We start from the raw sequence: 21,437 nt of genomic DNA on the forward strand, positions 1-21,437 counted from the left end.
ATTACAGTTTTATGAAGACAGTCATAACAGACAGAAGTCTGTCCTCAACGGGAACTAGATCAAGAACAACATGATTCCGGTAGGACCAGAAGTTAACTGTAGTGGCACCTATACAGCAATCTCATTCCAATATGTTTTCTTTCCATTAAACAGCAGGCATGCTATGAAGTATGCTAACAGAAAATCCCACCTTTGATGTACCTCAGCATTTAAGGGCCTTGTATGAATTTACAGAACTTAAGCAAGCAGGTACTATGCTCACAGCTCCTCAGCTGTGAGCACAGGGCTAACATTGGTCTATGAAGGTGTAAATCTGCTGAAACTCCAGACTCCGACCGTGCTCTCATGAAGAAACTGGATAATCTGGTGCAGGAGAACGCTACAAAGCCTGGAGCAACCTCCTCAGCGTGAGCTCAAAGCAGCCCTCTTGCAAAGGTGTGCAGGGCGCACCTTTAGAGCTGTGATTCTGGGATTATGCCCCTTTCCCTCTCCCCTTCCCCAAAAAAGGGCACTGGAGCTGCCTCAGCTCACGGGAAGCCCCCCCTCACCTAGCACCCCTCTTCCCTACGCTGGGCCCATTCGCTGCAACCAGCTGCCCGGGGACTCCCCCTCTCCCCCCCCCGTGCGCCTGCGCCTGCGCCTGCGCTTGCGCCAATGCTCGCAACGGCACACCGCGGCCGTTACGTTTCCGCTTCACTCGCCGGCCGCCGTGGGGGGTGCGGGGTGGCTGCGCGTGCGCCCCTGGCCGGACTGTCGCCCAGCCGCGCTTTCCGGCGCGTGCGCGCCAGCTCCGCGTCGCGCCTCCCGCCCTTTCCTCCTCCTCCGCGAGGGCCCGGCCGTTTCTCTGCGCCCCGCCCCGGGCCGGGCCGGGGATGCGCTGCGCGGCGGCCGCCCGCAGGAGCTGCGCGGCGGGCGGGGAGCGGGATGGAGGTGGAGGAGGCGTTTCCGCTGGTGGGGCAGATGGGGCCCTACCAAGTGTACCTGTGCGTCCTGTTGGCCGTGCTCCTCCAGGTGAGACGCCGCCTCTCACCTTTTTGCCAGGAGTGGGGGGCAGTGCCCTGGCTTATGCGTGGGCGCCCGTGGGGAGACAGGAGGGGGGCGGTCCCCACCCGCACAGCATGGGTGTGCCGTTGGCGGTTGCCGCCTCGAGGAGCGGGTGTGTGTGCCTGTGGTGAGTGCTGCCTGGTGTGAAGGGTGGTGCTGGAGCTCGCTGCCGAGGGCAGCTAGGGGTGGTGGTGATCCCCTGCTCTGGATTTGTCCTGCAGCGGTTTGTTCTGCTCCTGGGGTGAAGGTGACCCCCTTTCCAGAGGCAGAGTGAGCTTATGCAGGGTACAGTTTGGGCAAAAGACTGGTGCTCTCTGTGTCCCCTTGTCTGAGGAGTGGGGAGAGCCGGCCACTTGTCGGATGATGGGCTGGTTGGAGTGGAAGTAAATTGAGATTTCCATGAGGTAGGCTGAAAGATAGGGGCTTCTGTCAGAGATTCTGATGTGGATCCTACACAGCCTAGACTTAGGAGCCTAGTCCAGTGTTTTCTAGGATGTCCATGGATTGTGGAAATGTTCAAAAAGCTTGAGGTGGTAACTGGCAGCTCTGTGTGCAGAAACTGTCATCTAATCTGCTGATAAGCAGTGACTGCACTGGTACTCTGATTTGCTTTGACTTAGCTCTTAGGAGAGTTTTCAGTGGGCCTCTACACCAGGCATTTGGGTGAGGCTTTGCTTTTCTTGGGCAGTCAGGTATGTATTTTTATGTTGCTGTGAGATTCAAAACTGGAATATTTGTAGTTCGGTGATAAAAATGGAGCTCTAGGTAACAGTGGAGTGCTTTAATATTCAGAGACTGCATGACCAAGTCATGTGCTCTGCCACTAGGTCATTCTTTATTTCCTGCTTTGCTTCGTCTTTGTGCACATTCCCATAAGAGAGGAAAAAGAAGTTGAGAAGAATATGTGTATCTTCCTAGTCTGGTCTAGGTGTAAGGTATAGTTTGAATTTGACAGAAGTCTGGTTTTACTCCATTTTAACTCTTCAAAAACTTAATTGTAGTGAATGCAACTAGGCTGACTAATACTGAATTACTATTGCTATGGAAATGTACCAGCTGGGACAGAGAAAACTAAACAGCTGCAGAAAAAAGAGGACTTAAGTGTCTTTCCCTCTGACCAATATTTTATATGTAATGAAGAACTTACAGCCATAAGCTGTGAGAGACTGAAAATGTTTTCTCCTGGCAGCTTGGGGACTGACAATTTATCAGAAACTAGGTGGTAAGAAACTTGATAAGGTGCCCCAAAAGTTCAGATCTCCAGTTGTGTCAGTTGTGGAATCCTGTAGTTGTTTGTCATCATAGTTTTGCAACCAGCAAAGACTTTGTACTGTTTCTCTCTCACTTTGTTTTTTTTCTTTAACTGATTTAGGCTTTAACATTAGGCATTGTTTAGAGCTGGTTCTGCTGGAAAACTGGCTATACCGCTTGTATGATATCTATTGACTCCCTAACCTCAAGTCTTCAGGTCTTTTTCTTTAAGTGCTGGTCATGTTCTGAAACAAATTGCAACCAGGACAAGTGCTCTGTATTCCTGGAGTTTTCAATAGTATGACTGAATTATTTTGTAATACTTTTTTTTTTTAGTGGATTAACTTGCATTTTTGATGGGAGAATTAAGTAGAAATATCTTTATAAATACATTTATAATTCCAATTAACTGTGAAGAAACAAGGGGAACAGGTGCAGGTCTGTTCTTCTTTTTGTGCTATCTTTAATACTTGAACTTTACTGATGATTATCATCCCTTGACTGATGTGTTTTGTATGCTTCAAATCCATTTAGGCACTGGAGTTTGTAAGAGTTTTAGATACGAAGCTTGTTGTCTTTCAGTCAGTGAATAGATTTTGACTTATACAACTGGTTTCTGCTTGGGTGGTTGATTGCTTTCTGCATTCCTTTAATGGTGCCAAGTTACATAATGTGTCACCAGGATGTGCTAGAGCAAGACTGAAGGCAGGTGCCATGACTGGTGTTAGCCTTCGGTCTGCTTTATCATCAGTCTTTGAAGGATGAACCCAAAGTGAAGTAATCTGTTTGGTGTGTGTGACGTGGAATTAGGTAATCATGGTCTCCTATCCCTTTACTGGATTAAATGTAGCATCTGGCTGGTGAATGAAAACTCCTGTTGATCTCTGTTGCTGGCTCTGCCACTTACCTACTAGTCCAATTTACTGCTTGTTTCTCTGTCTCCTCTTCCCACATGCTCCCTCAGCTTCCTTGTGCATTTGCATTGGCATATTTACATCAAAACATTTCTATCTTTTAAAGATAAGAGTACCATGGGGATTAAACTATTTTTGTCTTCACCCTTACAAATCCCTTTGGCTCTAATGTGAATATACTGAGTTTAGATTCTATGCTTCCTCCTAAGATTCGCTACAACTTTTCTGCTTTTCTTGTAGGCTTTTGTGCTTTTCTCATCTCTGGATACTTCTGATCTATTGACTTCCAGACTCCTTTTATAGTTATTTTTCCTTATCTTCCAGTGTCTTTCTACTCTTCCATTTAAGTTTCTACAGTATACTACTACTACTACTATGTGGCCTTACTTGATTGATATGCCAGAATAAAGTCTTCATATTTGATCTCTGAATTTCAACTGTGAACCTAGTGTAGCTCACAGAACTTCTTTGAGACAAATTGTACCAAACATTCATGTCTGTATGGGTGAAACTTAGCAAATGACAGCTTTCATGTGGGCTTGAGTGAACTGCTGCTAGACCTATGGGTCAAGCTTAGTGACACTCTGGCAGAAAAAACTCAAGGTTGCCTGCAGTCTTGTCTACAGGGGAGTTAAAGAGCTTGGATGCATCTGCATTAGAACAAATGGAAAAATGTTTTTGCATGTAGTCAATGTAAAATTAGCTTAAGTACAAGTCTTGCAGTCTGCTGTATTTCACCTTTGCAAGGTATTTTCACTTCTTCACTATTGTATTGTTTCTGCATTACCTGCTGCTGTTATTCATTAACTTGTTGAAATGGCTACTGCATTAGGCTATCTCTGGTTTAGTCAGTACCACCATAATGTGACTTTGGAGGATTTGGGGGAATGTTGTGTAGCAGTGGTTGCTAACTTTTTAATGGAGTGATGATAGCTAATGCAGAGAAACAGTTTCCTGAAAAGATACCAATGAATGTTCTAAAATCTATGGAACTACTCAAAGACCAAACTTACCTTATTTTGGGAATGTGGGGCCAGGCTAATGATATGAATTTGAGGCTCTATTAGTCCATTATTTCCAGTGTATCTTTTTTTTTAAAGGTGAGGGAGAAATAAAGGGAGCTGATAATTTTTAAAATAGCATCTACTTTACTTTGACTGAGCTGCTAATAGTTGCTTGACACTTATTGATTACTAGAGGTTACTCAATACCCTTTGAAGAAACAGTATTAAAAACACTGAGTTTTCCTTCCCAGAACGGTGTGTCATTTGATGTTCATGTTTAACACATACGAAGCAACATTAAATGAAGTCTCTCATCTTGATCAGATGCTTGAGTGCACAGGCATATTAAAGAATGTTTCTTGGTCTCTTGTGACTCAACATATATAGCTGAAGGTGATTTTCACTGGCTTGTGAACCTGACTTACAGGAGTGCTGGAGTCCAAACTGAACCTCTCACAGAAATCTGAGAACGGAAATGTTGCTACTATGCCTTTGTTAAAAGGCTTCTTAAAACCTTCTAGAGTTTAAGAGGGGGGTCTTGTCTACAAACTGAAAAAGCCTTTGCCTAAAGTTAGGTAGCATGTGCATTGTACAGTGCTATGGATGATTACCTAGGGTGTTGTTTCTCCCCAGCATGGGGAATTATCACTACCTGGCAGGAAGTTGGAAAAATAGTTAAGATAATAAATCAAGTTCCTTGAAGAAGAATAGTTCATTTTGACTAAAGGCGAAGGCATTCTTGATGCAGTACAGCCCAGTAAGAGATGCTGCTACCATCCCTTTTCTATTGGCAGTAAGATCTTGTATGATTTCTGTCATTAAAATATCCAAGTGGAGGAAGCTACTCTTTATTCAGCTCATCTGCACAGCTTTTTTGAGGAAAGCAGATACTAGGACATGTGGCCACAGTAAAGTAGGTTCTTCCTGAATCTTTAGAAATAATGCAAAAGGAATAGTGTCTGCCTGTCTTCAGATAGCATGCAGGTGTAATCCCATACACAGGCTTTTAAATTCTTTTCCTTGATGTAATACTTCTTATCCCCCCCCCCAAATTCTACATCTTAAATGGCACAAGACACTACTCTGTAGTTGTAATGACAGCAACAAAATATTTTGACAGTGAGTCTTCTTTTAATGATTATATTTGCTTGAGTCTGTTATGCTGTTCTTTGAACTAGTTAGAATTCATCATAAATTAGTACAGCTTACTGTCAGTCTTTGATGGGGTATAATAATTATGTTTGTGCCTGAATAGAAAGTACAAAACAACAAATCGGAATTGTGATGAACAGTTTAAAACGAAGGAAAGAGATTGGTATTATATGATTTGCATTACAACTACTAGCCCAGGGTGCTGGGGTGCTTCATCAGGATACACTATTTACCTAATCCAAGTTACTTGCACTATAACTTAGACATAATTCAACTACAGGAATCTGCGTGGTATGTAATCAAAATGGCAAATACAAAAATGGCTTCACAGAATTGCTGTGTAACCTTCTTTCCCTTTCTGATTACCTCAGTGTTTGGCTCTCATTTTTCTTCATATTTTGTGATGAAGTAAAAGTTTTAAGTCCCCTTGTGACTGCTTCTCAAAAACAGTTGCACAGTATGTGCTTCAGACATCTGCAGCCACTTACACAGAGATGGTTTCATATGTGGCATGAATACAAACAGATATACTATGGAGTCCCAATTTTTATTTCTTGAGATAAGCTTCTTATTTCCATGTCTTCTCATGAACTGTATCTTATTCAAAGTATGTTTATACTCAAGAATCATGTTGCTTTAGAGCGGTTGCAACTGTGTTTGAATATAATTCTTTGTTCTGGTATAGCTTATTCTTGTTTGGGAAGAAAAATAAACTAGGCCATTATACGTACCTAAAATAATTAGGGTATGCAGTTATTCATTTACTTGATGCTCCTATCTGAAAGCTGGGAGAACTTCTAAGTGAAGAGCAGTCCTACTGTATGCTTAAGTGTGGAAAAAATCTTCTGTGGAAAAAGCTCATAGTTCTTTGGTCATATGTTACCTTTCATTTCATGTGTAATGAATTAGATGCTAGTCAAGACTCCCTGGTGTAAAACTGATTGTGTCCCATATAAAATGGGAATGAAAAGAAGACAGAAATGTTTAGGGATTGACCTTAGGTAAATAAAACATATTTGCCAGAGGAACCAGAAATTTAGCCAAGATCCCATGTGTTCTGTCTTTCTGTAATTCTTTCAGATCCTTAACTGTTCCTTAAAAGAAACAATTGCTCATCTTTTCTCACATTATAGTTATAGCCTTGAAAATTTGAGTGCAGCTGATGCAGACATTGTCTTATATTCTGCAGAAAATCTGAAATAATAATGCTGAGTTGTGACCTGCTTCATTAGCAATGGGGTTCTTAACTCTCAGATATAACACAGAAGTTTTAAACTCTAATAACTGTTTCCTTACTGATTAATTTTAAACAGCTAACTTGCTATCAGTTTCCCTAAAATAATTCTGTCTTAAGTGGGGGAAAAAATGGCTTAAATTTCTTCTCAGCTGCCTACAAAGTAATCTTGAGGAAAGATGTATATGTGTCTTAAACCAAATCAGTGCACCATCCACACAGCTAGGCTTTAAACCTGTGCTTACAAGCATGGGGAAAGTATGGTCAAAGCACAGCTTGAGGTATAGAAGAAATGAGCTGCATCTTTAAAGAAGTTCCCTCCTTTAGCTGCATCTTAACTACAAAGCACATATAATTGAACTCATATTTTTAAGTGATTCTATGTGTCGGCCCGCAATTCCCAAGACTTCTTGATCTTCTAATGTTTACTTTGTACTCTTTGCTACTGAAACCACTTGTTCTATATATGCATATATCAATATAAGACATCTAGTTGGCTTTCACACCTTTATTGATTTGTGTGCAGTTCAGTCCTAGAAGATGCCTATTCAATGTGCTGTTCAAAGACCTTGCTAGAATTCTTGCTGATTGCTTTCAAGAATACAGCAAGAAGCATGAGGTTTTTCAGAGAAACACACAAAGGTGGACGTCCTGAAGGCCCGGCAACAGAGAGGAGCAAGCAAATTGCTGTGCCTATCCAAAAAAAAAAAAAAAAAAAAAAAAATCTCAAAAATAAGAAGGCTGCCCTGCTACAAGCCAATGACACCAGCTGCAAGTCTGACAACTCTCTACCTACCATCACATCCTATACCTTTCATTCTCTACCAGCACTCCAACTACAGAGGATGTGCTACTGTGTGACAAGCTTCTCAACAGGGGTGATTTGATTTTTCTAGAGTGGAGATGATGTGAGAAGTAACCATGCTGTGAAAAGTGAAGATGGAAAGAACTCAGTCTGGGGCTGTTTACTGCAGCCATGGCTGAAGCCCATGCTTTTGGGATGTCTTTTAAAGAACTGCCCAGGAGCCACTGTGGCAGTGGTAGCTGGCATCTTTATAGTAAATATGGGAAAAACGTATGGGGAGATGCTTTCAGATTATGAACAATAAAGTTATTGCTACATAGGGAATTTTGTGCGGTGGGATGGAGTTTAGCTTCAGTGGCAAATTCTATTGAAACAATCAGTCTAGCCAGTCTGTTTTCTGAGCACCTTCAGAAGACAAGCCTGAGAGTTAACAGGCATAATTGTACTTGTTATTAAAGATTACAGATTTAAAATATTTTGTGACACACAATCTTCCTTTCCATCTTCCCTGCCCATGTGTGCGCACAATCTTTCTAATTTTACTGTGATCTGTAGGCAATAGATTACCTGTATTTTTCCACTAGGGAGCCACATCATCAGTGCTCTCCTCGCTGACATTCCCTCCAGCCTAGAGGTGCCAATTTTCTTTTCTCTCAGATGATTTAACTGGTATATGTGTAGTTTAACTCAGATAATTGTTTCCAACTTGCATGTGATTGTTTATTTTTGACCCAAATAAAGTTTTGTGTACTCAGATACTTTTTCTAGCTTACTACACCTTTCAATTTGTGATGGACTGTTCAGTTACTTATGATTTTAAAAAAAATAGAGCTTGGACCTTTTCAGTCTTTTTCAATTTGCAGACTCCTACAGGCTTCTCACTGAAGATGTTGGATTCTTGTGCAGTAAATTTAAGACTGCTAACAGTTGTGTTTCTTAGTTTTTACAGAACTTTTAAAAGTATTTCAGGGACTTCCTGGGGCCTGTGGACTACAGGTTGAAAATCACTGGTTTAGAAAGGGAACACCACCAAAAATGTGAAAAATTGTTCTGTTTGTTCTGGAATATCATGTTGGTCTGAAATAGCAATAAATCTGAGACTTTAATTTAGATCCAGTTGCTGCCCTTGGGCAAGTCCTTAAAATGTTTAAGTAAAAGAAAGCGGCTGATAGAAATGTCAGCAATGTCTTTTGGCCTGGATCTTAAACAGTAGAAAGTTCTGAAGTGATCAGTATCTGCTTTTATTGCATCTTTTTATAAGGTTAAATACTTTAGTTATTTGGTAGAGAGAAGGTCCTAGCAAGCAAAAAAACCTTGCTCTTCTCATAGCTTTAGTAGAACTCTATCTTTTAGATCAAGATGCTGTCTCAATATTCTTTGGCAGGGTCCCAAACCAGCATGCTGAGAAAGACGAGAACTTTGATCTCTTATGATACTGACTGCAACTTGCAGATGTTGATTGCCAAAGCAGGCTGGAAGATACGGAGAGGAAGAGGGACAAAGATGAAATGCAGACTTAAGAATGATCATGCTTGTGGACACAGGACTTAAGTCTGCCTGATACCTACTAGCCTGCGATTCCTGCTTCTATACCAGCAGTTGCTGATTTTTCTTCATGTTATCCTATACTTTCATTGAGAATTCAGCCCTGGGTTGGTTGGTAGTCTAATCATGAACTGGAATAAGAATATCTGGCACACTTGTGCTTTGCATTCCTATAAATCCTTATTTACCTAAGAACAGCGGAGTGGCACTTCCAACATAGTATTGATGAAGCTGTATACCCTGTGTTCAACTGCAGAGTCTTGGCACTTGGTTGAACAGTACTGCAACTTAACTTTCTTGAGTATTCAGGTTCAAGCAGCTGTAATGTTTATAGTGTTCCATAATTTTGATTCTTGGTTCTTGTTTGTCAGTTTGCTTCTCTAACTTATCACTGTGTGAGCATTTGGCAGCAAAGCATTGGAGGATTGCATTCAGATATTTTAATAAACCATTTAAGTATTCTTTATGCCTTTTGTTTTTAAAGGGCAAATAAATAATACTTTATATCATAATTTCTGTCAATTTGTTATGCAAGATTCAGTTTATTTCTCTTCCTTGGAGTCAGTATCAGGGGCCTGTCCCAGACCTCCCAGCTGCTGTATATGAGCCCATGCTAGGCAGATATGTTTGCCTTTTTTTAAGTGCTGTTGCACATAATCCAGCATGCTCTGAAAATGCAAATGCTTTTGGCTACATTAGCTTAAACAGTCCTGGAAGCAGTTTTGACCTCACTTTCAGTCTACCAGCATGCAGTCAGCTGCTGTGCCAACTGTTTAAATATATAATAAACCTTCTGTTAATTTCTGTCACTGAACTTAATGTCTTGTAGGGCAAGGTTGTGACTTTTTTTTCAGGTTGATTTAAGTATTCTCTTTATAATGTGTCAGAAGGCCTACTTCTCCAATTTAAATCTCCTTAGAAAATCCCAGGTCTCCTTAACATTGTGTGTTGCCTATACTTCCTATGTTAATTTGAAGAAATCTGCCATTATGGTCACCTTTAATGGCTCTGTGGTAGGTAGCATTCTAGGTGTTGATTTATTCAACGGGCTGGTATAGCACAGTGTGAGAATCCTATCGAGCTCTTCTCAATCCTGTAAGTTGTTTCTTCCATCCCTTAGTCAACTTTATTGATAATTGTCTTGAAGGTTTTTGCTTCAGTACAAGAGTGACAGCTGACTTTTTAACAGGTTATCTGTGTATCTGTAGCATGCTGTTTATCTAAAGCATGCCAGGTAACAATAGCAACCTGCTGCTTGATGGTAGATTTTCTTATTTGTATATTATGGTGCTTGGGAGAAGAGAGTGCTGGGGAAGAAGCTCATGCTATTGGAACAGTTTCATGAAGTCTGCATATTCAGAGTTAGATCCACTCCTGATCGTGTGTGAGGAACATTGGTTTGTACCAGCAGAACCAGCTGTGACTAGTGTGGAACTCTGTCTCTTTTTTTTTCTTTTTTCCCCCCTTTGTCACCATGTCCATTCCAGCCTTTGTTTTGCTCGCCAGATATAAGCAGACTCTGGCATACCCTTTTGTCTTGTGTTCATTAACAATAATTGAGAAGCCCAAATGGCAACAATTTACCTCGAAATATTGGATCTCTAGGATGACACTAGTGATAAAAGTGCAGAGCTAGAAGTACTCCACTAAATTTTGCCAGTAAAGATCACTTCTCTGCCCAGTATGCATAAGGGAAGTGCAGAGTCCTGTACCTAGGGAGGAATAACCCCATGCACCAGTACAGGCTGGGGGCTGACCTGCTATAAAGCAGCTCTGCAGAGAAGGACCTGGGGATCCCGGTGGACAAGTTGACAACAAGCCAGCAATGTGCCCTTGTGGCAAAGAAGGCCAATGGTATCCTGGGCTGCATTAGGAAGAGCATTGCCAGCAGGTTGAGGGAGGTGATCCTTCCCCTCTACTCAACCCTGGTGAGGCCACGTCTGGAGTGCTGGATCCAGTTCTGGGCTCCCTAGTACTAGACAGATATGGAGATACTGGAGCAAGTCCAGCGAAGGGCTACTAAGATGATTAAGGGACTGGAGCATCTCTCCTGTGAAGAAAAGCTAAGAGAGCTGGGACTGTTCAGCCTGGAGAAAAGACGACTGAGGGTGGATCTTATCTGAAATATCCAAAGGGAGGGTGTACAGAAGATGGGGCCAAACTCTTTCCAGTGGTGCCCAGCGATAGGATGAGAGGCAATGGGCACAAACTGAAACACAGGAAGTCCCATCTGAACATGAGGAAAGACTTTTTCACTGTGAGAGTGACTGAGCACTGGAACGGGTTGCCTAGAGAGGCTGTGGAGTCTCCATCCTTGGAGATATTCAAAAGCCATCTGGATAGGGTCCTGGGTAATGTGCTCTGGGTGACCCTGCTTGAGCAGGGGGGTTGAACTAGATGATTTCCAGAGGTCCATTCCAACCTCAACTATTCTGTGATTTTGACAAAAATGAGCAGTGGTGGGTTTTGGGGTTTTGTTTTTTTGTTTTTTTTTGTTGTTGTTTTGTTTTTTGGGTTTTTTTTGTGATATACTACAAACCAATTCTTAAAGCAACTTGAACTGATGAGGTAAGAACCTAGATATCCATCCTACAATGCTAGCACCAGTGTTAACATGTTTCATCATCATTAGGCATGCAGAAGTACAGGTAGTGTAGATGTGTAGTGTTCCAATAGGCCTATAAAGCAGAGATTTATATACACAGGAGTTGGGTACTGTTTGGGCAGTCTTTGCAGAAAACTTGTACAGTAGAGTTGTTTGCTCTTAAGAAAGAGATCCAAATTTGTGCCTGTGATGATGGGAAGTAAAACAGACCTGGTCTGTGTACATACTGTTTGGTGGCAACAGCCCACAGGCTAAATAGCATGTGTGTGCTGGCTGGCCTGTCTGAACCCAAGAAGTGACAAACCCCTACAGCTGCTACTGCCCACCAACACTGATACTGAGCACAGAATAGAGTTGAGGTATGTGTGTTTGGGACAGAGAAGAAGGCTAGGCAAGGGAAACTAAGGGGTTGTTAGGCACAAACCTGTAAGAAATAAGGCTCTGTGAGTTGTGGTTTGCTGTACGATTTGAAGATTTCAATGTAGATGTTGAACATCTAGAATAAAGCTATGTATGAGCTTGGACAGACCTTTGACTTTTTTGTGGATTCTGGAGTCCTACACTTCATGTTTAAAATACTTCAAGTTGAGTAGGATTTCTCAGCTTCTGTAGAGAAACCCTAAGTTCTTTCAAAATGTGTGGAATCTTAGATCTCTTCACATAGATTTAAAAGAGTTGAACCAAATTTGTGAGAGCTGAAGTAGAAGTTAGAGAAGTTGCAATTGTTGTAGCAGCCATGAATCTTCATGATTTGCACATCCTGTTTAAAATGTTACTAAATGTTCTTATACGTTGTTACAGACAGGTTAGTTGCACAACCTTTCTTTTCATACATCTTTGGTTTCCAGGTTTTATTCACAATATGTTCTTATTCTCTCATTGCACAGGTAGTGAGCAACAATGGTTACCTTCTTCATGGAAATATTTCCTATCGGAATGGATTTAGGGGGTTGTTAAACCATCTAAGAGATTACATCGTGTTTTCCACTCATGGTGTTTCTTCACTTTGTAATGACAACACAGTTTTTCCTTCGATCTTGTGGTGTTCTCTCTTATTATGCTACCAAGAGGAGAAAGATATTTTGGTGGAAGAGCATGTTGTCAGCAGCAGATATTAACTTTGCAACGTGAAGATGTTTCAGGGCCTTTCTGCATAAAAGTTATTCCAGGGGGAAAGAAAACACATGGATTTAAAGGCAGATCACCCTTCTGGAATAACTCAGTGCTGATGAGATCATCTGTCTTTCAAAAATAAGGAGGGCCTTCAGTTTTTCAGCTGCTTGTCACAAGTTCAGAAGAAATGACTTTTATCCTAAAACGTAGCCATCTCTTCATCATAGACTTCTACTATAGCAAGGCCATTCATTGCTCTTTCTAAATTTCTGTCTTTCCTCAAGGTGCAGTTTTAATACTTCTGTGCTTGGAAGGTCAGATGTTAGTGGCTTACTCATTTTGTTCAGCAGTACATGTTTCAGCTGATATTTGTCTAGAATGACAGGGCTGGTTGTGAGTTGCTGATGAGCTGATTAAAAAGAGTGAAAGCGCTTTGTAACAGAACTGCTTTCATTCTTTTTTGTGTTTCATGATGGTCAACGTAAGTCTAAAAGTTTCTTAAAGGATTTTTTTAGTATGTGTTTTCATTATACATAAATGAAATTATTAAAGCTTTTTTCCTTCTTCCATTGCTTATTAGGGGGTCTCAGTTTTTCTTGGAACTCGTCTGTTAGGAAAACAAACACCAAGAAAGACAGTCAAGATATTCTAGGCATTTCTGTTAATACTCATTTTAAAATGTTAATTCTTTAAGTTAATTTCAAAAACTACTAATGAAATAGAGATGAGTCACTAAAATTCCCTCTACTTAGCTGGGAGAGTGAAAGCTTTCAAGCTATTTAGATGTTGCCTTTCAATAAATCTCTGCACACCGTAGACTTCTAAAATAGACAGACCATAAAACCTTAACCTACAAAGAACAGAAACAAGCAGGAGAAACTTAAACCAGACTAATAAAACTCTCAGCTTTGCTTCATCTGTGACAGAAAAGGGATGTGAGTTGCTGCCTTTTCCCCCTCTGCTTGGCATTCATCTTGATTAATATAGATCAGTGCTGGGAATTCTTTGGGGAGCCATTAACATCCATGTAGAGCCAATTAAAATGTTATATGAATAGAAGGTATACATTAAATGACATAAATTTGATTGGACTTGTACTATATGGATTATAGAACAAATGAAAAATAAAAGGCTTTGTTTTTGCCACTGTACATATAATGTCACCATTTTATACCTTATAAAATTGTTATATAATATTTCTATTCTGATTTGATAGCATTTTATACTGATCACTAATCTAAACTATTATATTATTGCTAAGCACAAGCATTTAGAATTCTTAAGGGAGGATCCTCCAGATTTGTTAACAACCCCCTGCCCTTTTATTTGGATGTTAAAAATTACATTCTGCTTTTTTTTTTAAGTGTAGTGTTTACTTGTTTATGTTTTTAAGAACACTTCTAGAAACTGTTTCTGGTCTTCAGAATTGTAAATAAAAATTGCAGCCTTTATGTAATTCCACAATTCCAGGATTCAGATTTGTAAGGATAGGTGTGGACGTAGGTGGGTTTTTTAGGTGAATGGTGGGCAGGGCTTGGGGGGGGGGTTGTTTGTTTTGTTTTTGTTTTTGTTTTTCAATGAAATGAAAAGGGTTTATCACACCCAGGAACCCAAGGCAGATGATTACCAGGTGAAAGCAGTCTTGTGACAGTAATGACTCCAGTGAGCTTGAATATACAAGGATACTATTTGATAACATGAAAAAGTGTCTCCATCTTCATACATTTTTTCCAATTCAACAGCTCAGTTGAAAGTGTTTTTATTATTGTTCTCTCCTTGCTTGCTGCAGCCACTAGGAAGCTTGAGGCTGAATTTTTTTTTATTAAAAAAAATATTTGTATTGTTTCTTTGTGTGCCTGCAATTGTTTATTTTTGGATTGAGTCTTCTGTAGCTGAGGTAGGTTTCACTTAGAGCAGAAATGGAAAAGTAGGTGTTATGCTTTGTTTCTCTAAACCAAATGTCTTGAAGATTTCATTTCCTGAACTATTTCAAAAATACATTTGTTATTTCACAAGATAGAACAAGGATGTTATCGCTTAGTCCTGACGCAGAATTGTCTGAGCTAGTGAGAGCACAGGGATGCACCACAGATCATGACCTGTAATTCTCATTTCTCCTGTGTTCTTGAGACTGCTGTGACCACACAGCCCTAGCAACATGGCCACTCTGCTTTGCACTCCTCTTTCCCCATGTAGTCTTAGTCATAGCCTTCATTCCCAGGTGAAGTCTTTTACTTTTCATCTTTATCTATTTTAAAAGTTGTTCTTCAGCTTAAACAATGATATAAATGACAGATCTGTGTTTCTTCTTCCAAATCCCTTTTGAATTTCAGTAACTTCATATTAAAAAGTTGGAAAGAAAATGAACTTCTGAAATACTTATTTACCTCCTGCCACTGCAATAGGAGCTTATCATGTACAGTACATAAAGGAGCTGATGGACAGAAAATGCTTTTGTGCAATAACTCAGGTCTGTATGTTAACTTAGTAATAATTCTCTTTTAGACCGGGGTGTAACTGACTGCTCAGCTGTTGTACAGAACCGAACAGGAGTACTTAGTTTTGCTTACAGCAGAATTCCGAGATTCTCTTTACATTCTCCTGAGTTTGGAGAATTATTTATTGTGTGGCAGCCTTTTGAGAGAATACATTTCAGAGAAGCACACTCTTCTCAAGAAGAAACAAAGGAGATGTGGGGAGCAGAATGAGGGATATATCCAGAAGGAGGCAGTTGGAATGGGGCTTGGGGAATGAAGTGACATGGCCAAGGTTTTGTCATGGAGGAAGTAGCCCACGAAGCAACAGGATCCTTTTCTTGTCAGGAGCTACCGAGCAGAGTTACTGTCTCTCAGTGAGGGCCTGAGACAAGATGCAGTTTTATTTGGTGAATGGGTGTTTCTGTATTGCTACCAACAACTTCTTTTCTGTCTCAGAAGACTTTAATCATTGGTTTTCTATTGTAGAACTCATGGGACTTCTATTGTTAAAAGAAGTCTAAAACACTGGGGTTTAAGATGGAGATGTAACAGTCTAGACTGTTAAAAGAGCAGTGGCCTGTGAGTGTTCTGAGCAAGCAGTAGTGACCCTGCTCTAGACCAGGTTAGAAATGCCTGGATTTCCAGTAGGTTTGTTTGTTTTCTCCTAAACAAAAACAGCTGTTAATGGTTGTATATACATTGTGTATATATATGCACATATAGGCACATTCATATATGCTTTTTTTTTTTTTTTTAAGAGTGAAACGTTCACAGAAGATAACAAATGGGAAGGAGTTAATATTAGCGAAACTGGGAAAGATTAGATATGAAACACTGAGGAGAAGATCTGTTCAAATATCATATTAAAGAAATGAACAACTGGGGTGGAGGGAGAGGATATAACTGGAGAGTAATATACTTGCATTAAAGTATAGTACTGGTATAGTGCTGGTATGTTAGTACAACTTTCCATGCACCCAGGCACTTCACTGGTCATGGGTGGGAGCTGAGACCTCTGATTATGAGAGAAAGGTGTCAGGAGGAAGAGTTCCTTTCTCAAATGATCCATGCCTTAAAAAGTGTAATAACCACTGGGCTGAAGTTGTGATTCTTTGGTATGTGATATTTGACAGATGGGGACTAGACAGAGCATCTTGTAGTAGTAGAAGGAGAATATAAAGTAGGATTCTGTTATAATACTGATTTGATCTGACTGTAGAGGAAACACTGTTTGCTTGGATGTATGTTTAGTATCTTTGATGTTTGCGTGTTTCATTCCAGCTCTACGTGGCCACTGAAGCCATCCTCATCGCACTGGTGGGGGCAACTCCTCCCTACCACTGGGATCTCGAAGAGCTTTTGGCTAATCAGAGCCATAGCAACCAGTCAGTGAGTGAGCAGAGAGCCTTTGGGGAATGGCTTCTGACTGCCAATGGCAGTGAGGTTCATAAGCACGTACACTTCAGCAGCAGCTTCACATCAATAGCCTCTGAGGTAAGAATGAAACATGTTTCACTGCATCATGTGCGAGTAAAATATCTCATGGGGTGAGGTGTAGGGGGGCTTTCACTACCACTGCGTCTTTCTTCCATATAGATGCATGTTTTGGTTAGCAAATGAAACAGGTGCTATAGTCCAAGTAGAGAACAGGTAAAATTTATTCTAACACTTACTGGCAACAAAGAACTAACTCTGTTTTGATATGTAGATCTTGACCATGTGGTTCTTCTCTGAAACTTTCGACCTTTTGCATGTGGGAGTTGCATATTGAATGCTGTAGCCTCGTTCCAGAACTGTGCTGGAATTGTGTCATTGTATTAATGCATTCGAAATCCTATACAGAGCATGAGTTCTTTCTGGCCACCTTTTGCCATTCCCTTAAGGTCAGATGCATGCAGTGCATCCATCATGCAGTTGGCAAGCAGTGGAGGAAGTGGAGAGGAAGTGTTTTTTGCAGTTTTTTTGCAGCTCCAGTTATGGGGAGCAGCATGGGGGTGGGGAGTTGGATAGACAAAATAACCACCTCCATCCTATCCCAGAGCAAACTTTGTCTTTTATAAGTGTGGCCTCTGTGTTTTGTAGGTGTCCTTCTTTGTGGTCTAGCCACAGTCCCTAGAGAAATTATTCTAGCTTCTGCACTGTGATGTATGCAACACCTGCCCTTCTTGGAGCCTTCAAAATCTTTTAATGTTAAATTGTCCTGTGCAAGAGCCCTATCTGAATGCATCTGTTATAAGACTGAAAGTGTACTACCATTTGAAAATTCATGGGCCTTGTCTCTAGGCATTACTGCTATTTGAACTAGCCCTGTAAAGTACTCAAACTTTATTAGTGATGAGAACAGTAAGAAAAACTGCCAGTTTTGGAATAGAACCAAACAGTTGTGTACAATAGCCATTGGTTCTTATTCCTGGTAAGAAGGAGAATGAGTATTTATGCCTCCATTGAATTTAAAAGCCTAATGGATGGCAGGGTTTTTTTAAGCATAACTTCAAGCCAATTCTCAGTAAGGTTTTAAAATCTTCTCTGGGTTTGGGGGTGTTTCTTTTGCTTTGTTTTTTCCAGGAATCTTATTCTCTTCAACTTGACAAGTTCAAATATGTTTGTGGAGCCTAGTACTGTTTTAGGACATAAATTTTGAAAAGTTTCTTGTGTGCTTTGGTTGCATGGATGTGAAACATAGGTAAAGAACAAAATTTAATTGAAAAATACATAGTCTTTTTAAAAATTTACATCCCGAGCATCTTGTATGTTTGGGAACTTCAAAGTAAAATCTACACTTTTCAGTAAAGGCCCATGTTTATGAAATCCTGTTGCCTCTCCCGTATCCCACTGTTAAAATATGCTTTGTTCAGAATTCACTAGTTGAGTGTGTTGTATATTTGGAAGCTGTTATGTTGCTAATTACAAACATTTTGTGTATTTTTTTCAAAAACAATCTGATTTTATTTTTGGAGTATCTGATCAACATCCTATTTCATGGCTGATTTATAAGGAAGGGTTTTTTTCTACATTAGAGGAGCATATTCTTAAAGCTTCTCTTGTAGCATCACTTACTAATAATGCAACCACTGGAAATTTATTCAGAGAAATATTCTGATGTAATAATGCTCAATTTATGAGCTCTTCTGAATTTGTACAACATGCTTTATATACAAGAGAAAAGCCTTGAGTCCTTCGAAGGGCTTCTAGCCGTTGAAATAAACTCACAGGATGAATTTTGCTTAACCATAAGCAAATTTATCCCTGGATCTCTGAATAGTTCAGAAAATACCTAACATCGCTGAGTTGCAGTGTTGGCAGCCTTCTTTAACATTTATACCAAAAATTAGGGCATGATTCATGTAGCTATTATAAACTGATCATGTTTCAAGATAAAATTATTCTCATCCTATGCTATTGTTATAGAAATATATTTTTCTGAGAGTTGTTTTTTAAATCTAGGGAGACTTCAAAAACTGATCTTTTTGGTCACGTGGTTAGTTTTAGAGCTGAATTTTGTCAGAGTCTTGATGCTTTATGGCCACATTATTCACTGTATCAGTAAACACCTCACCATTTAAGTGACAATTCAAAACGAAGCATTTATGGGGTTAGGCAAGTTATTTTCATGGTGCTTCTGAAGGATTTTGTTTTGTTAGCTGTCTAATCTTGGTCAGCTTTAATTGCTTGGCTCTGCTCCTCATGGTGAGATAGTTTATTACTGAGTTTTGAAATCATATGAGTTTTGCTAGAAAGGATATATAATGGGGTTTTGATGGGGGAAGAGAAGGTTATGAGAAGGAGATTACAGGATGTTGTTGCAGGGAATATGATATAATCATCAGCTTACCTGCACAGGAAGAAATATTGGGTGTCACTAAAAAATAACAGCATTCCACGAGGATTCTATTCTTGAGTTCAGAATCAAAGGCTGTGGATGATCTGGGGGAACTGTGCAATTGGTTAATACCCCCAGTGAGTCTGAAAGACAGAAGTGTTTCAGTGGCTGTTATTTTATTGATCAAATGTAATGCTTAGGGGATTTAGGCAAAGTTTGATGTTCTTTAAAGTGTGTCATGCCCTTCCAAGTATTAGCTGTTTGTGAACCTCTAGGACTTCAGTTAATGCTCCTTTTATTTCTCCATCCAGTGGTTTTTAATTGGCAACACATCGTACAAAGTCAGTGCTGCCAGTTCTTTCTTCTTCAGTGGTGTGTTTGTTGGCGTAATCTCCTTTGGCCAGCTCTCAGATCGCTTCGGAAGGAAGAAAGTCTATCTCACAGGTAACCAATGCCACCTAACAAAATGGATAAAGTGTTGGTGTCTTGTCTCTGAAGATCAATGGCAAGAGCCCCGTTTCTGCAGAGAGCTTCCTACATAGCACTGAATCATCTGCTGTGAATCTTTTTTTTCTTTTTTTTCTTTTTTCTCCTTCCAGTATACTTGAGGAACATAAGTAAGGGCAAGTAATTAGTATTTGTCTATTTAAATCAGCATCTGAATGTCTAGGAGATGTTCTGGATTTAGGAATTGTACCATAAGGTCTTACACCTTAAAGTTGAGTCCATTTGATGGTTTTCATGCCCATGGGATCTCTGCAGACTAGAGTTAATATTTCTACTAATTTATTATCAATGTTCTTACATGTATGACTTGTTGTTTGTTGTACCTTTTACTCCTGTCTACATGATTTTATTTTTATGTAGTTGGGAGCCTCAATGTGTTTTAAAGTTGATAAGCTTTATTGGTGTCTTCAGACTTAACATTTTCTGGAGCTTCATGTTTTGTGTAGTTTGTAAAGCTGACTTGTTACTCAGTGGATGAGCAGGTGGAATTAAAAAATAAGTAAATAACTTTTTTTTTTAAAAAGCAACCTCATTCATTCAGAACAAGTAAAGGTGGGCCTGTACGTAGTGCCAATGCGCTATGTACTATCCCATGACAGCATTTCTCTTTTGTAGTCTGTACGGGCTGCTTTCCAAGAATGAGGGGAAGTGTTCAGTCATATGTTTAGTCTTTGGCTTCTGTATGGGGATGAATATCAAACCGTCTTAACTGAAGCCACGCAGTAGTTTTGAGGATGTGAAGAATTTTTTGCCATGAAATGAACGCAGGGGTTTAGTACTGTGAATCATGTACCAACAACCACTCATTTTGTGTTCCCCCCTTTTATGACATAGCCTTGCGGTACTTATATTTCTGCCCAAATCTGTGGTAAGTAGCAGTGTTTTATAGTTCAGTGTGATTACTTAGGACAGATGTCACTGAACATCAAGTAAAGACACTGATGAATGCTTCTGTTTTTCTTCAGATACTCTTCTGAACTGAAACCTTTTGCCTTGTTTTCCAGGTTTTGCCCTTGACATCCTGTTTGCCATTGCAAATGGATTCTCACCCTCATATGAATTCTTTGCCATCTCTCGCTTCTTGGTAGGGGTGATGAATGGTGGGATGTCACTAGTGGCCTTTGTTCTACTGAATGAGTGTGTGGGTACTGCCTACTGGGCATTAGCAGGTAAGTTTGAGTGACAGTGTTTTTATTGCCAGAATTTATAGATTTCTGTTTTACACACCACTTGAGACACACCAAAGCTAACATAACATTTGCAAATTTAAATCTGCTCCCTGGAGCATATGCGTGACCACAGTCTTTGAGCCCTGCTTTGTTTAATATGAACCTTAGACAAGCACAGCAAATGACTGGGGGGCCTTCAGATTTCTGCATCACTCAAATTGACAAATGTACTTTAGTTGAAGCAAATCCACTGTGCGTGTTACACAGCTAAATACCCATCGATGGTTCATGATAGTTGAGCTCTATCCATCAGCATTTGGGACTCTGCAAAACAGAGCTTAGATAGTGTTTAAATGAAAAATTTGATATTTCTCATTCCCTGGCTGTTCTCAACAAGAAATCAAAAGTTTTTTTTATATAATGGTAAAAGTATGGTGTTTTTTTCCCATTCTTGCCACCTCAAAGATTGAGACAACTTTATTTATATGTTCAAAAGATAAAAACTAAATTGTCTCATGTGGTAATCAAACTTAGAATGAAAGGCTATAGACACCCTTAACTGTCCTGGTTGGTAGTGTTGAAGCTGTCCTTCAGATAGGATGCATGTAAGTTGTACCATTGCTGTTGTGAGGCTTGACATATTCAGTCCTTGACAAGTGCCAAAGAAGTACTGTCTTACAAATCATGAGAGCTACAAATAAATGCTATATGTTCCTAAAAACACCAGTTTTCCAATGGTATGTAGTATTTATTTTTACATTGGTATGTAGTATTTATTTTTACATAGAAAGGTGAAA

At 39.9% G+C, this 21,437-nt stretch overlaps 1 protein-coding gene across 1 annotated transcript in view; it reads left to right on the forward strand.

Moving 5' to 3' along the window:
- Positions 1 to 924: 924 nt before the first annotated feature.
- Positions 925 to 21,437, forward strand: part of SLC22A15 (solute carrier family 22 member 15) — a 35,459-nt gene continuing 14,946 nt past the window's right edge. Inside the window, exons 1-4 of the mRNA XM_026055112.1 lie at positions 925 to 1,011; positions 16,426 to 16,638; positions 19,276 to 19,408; positions 20,476 to 20,640. Coding sequence (XP_025910897.1) covers positions 925 to 1,011; positions 16,426 to 16,638; positions 19,276 to 19,408; positions 20,476 to 20,640 — 598 coding nt within the window. The remainder of the gene's footprint in view (positions 1,012 to 16,425; positions 16,639 to 19,275; positions 19,409 to 20,475; positions 20,641 to 21,437) is intronic.

The sequence above is a fragment of the Apteryx rowi genome, unplaced genomic scaffold (genome assembly GCF_003343035.1).
Source record: "Apteryx rowi isolate R43461 unplaced genomic scaffold, aptRow1 scaffold_985, whole genome shotgun sequence".
Lineage (NCBI taxonomy): Eukaryota > Metazoa > Chordata > Aves > Apterygiformes > Apterygidae > Apteryx > Apteryx rowi.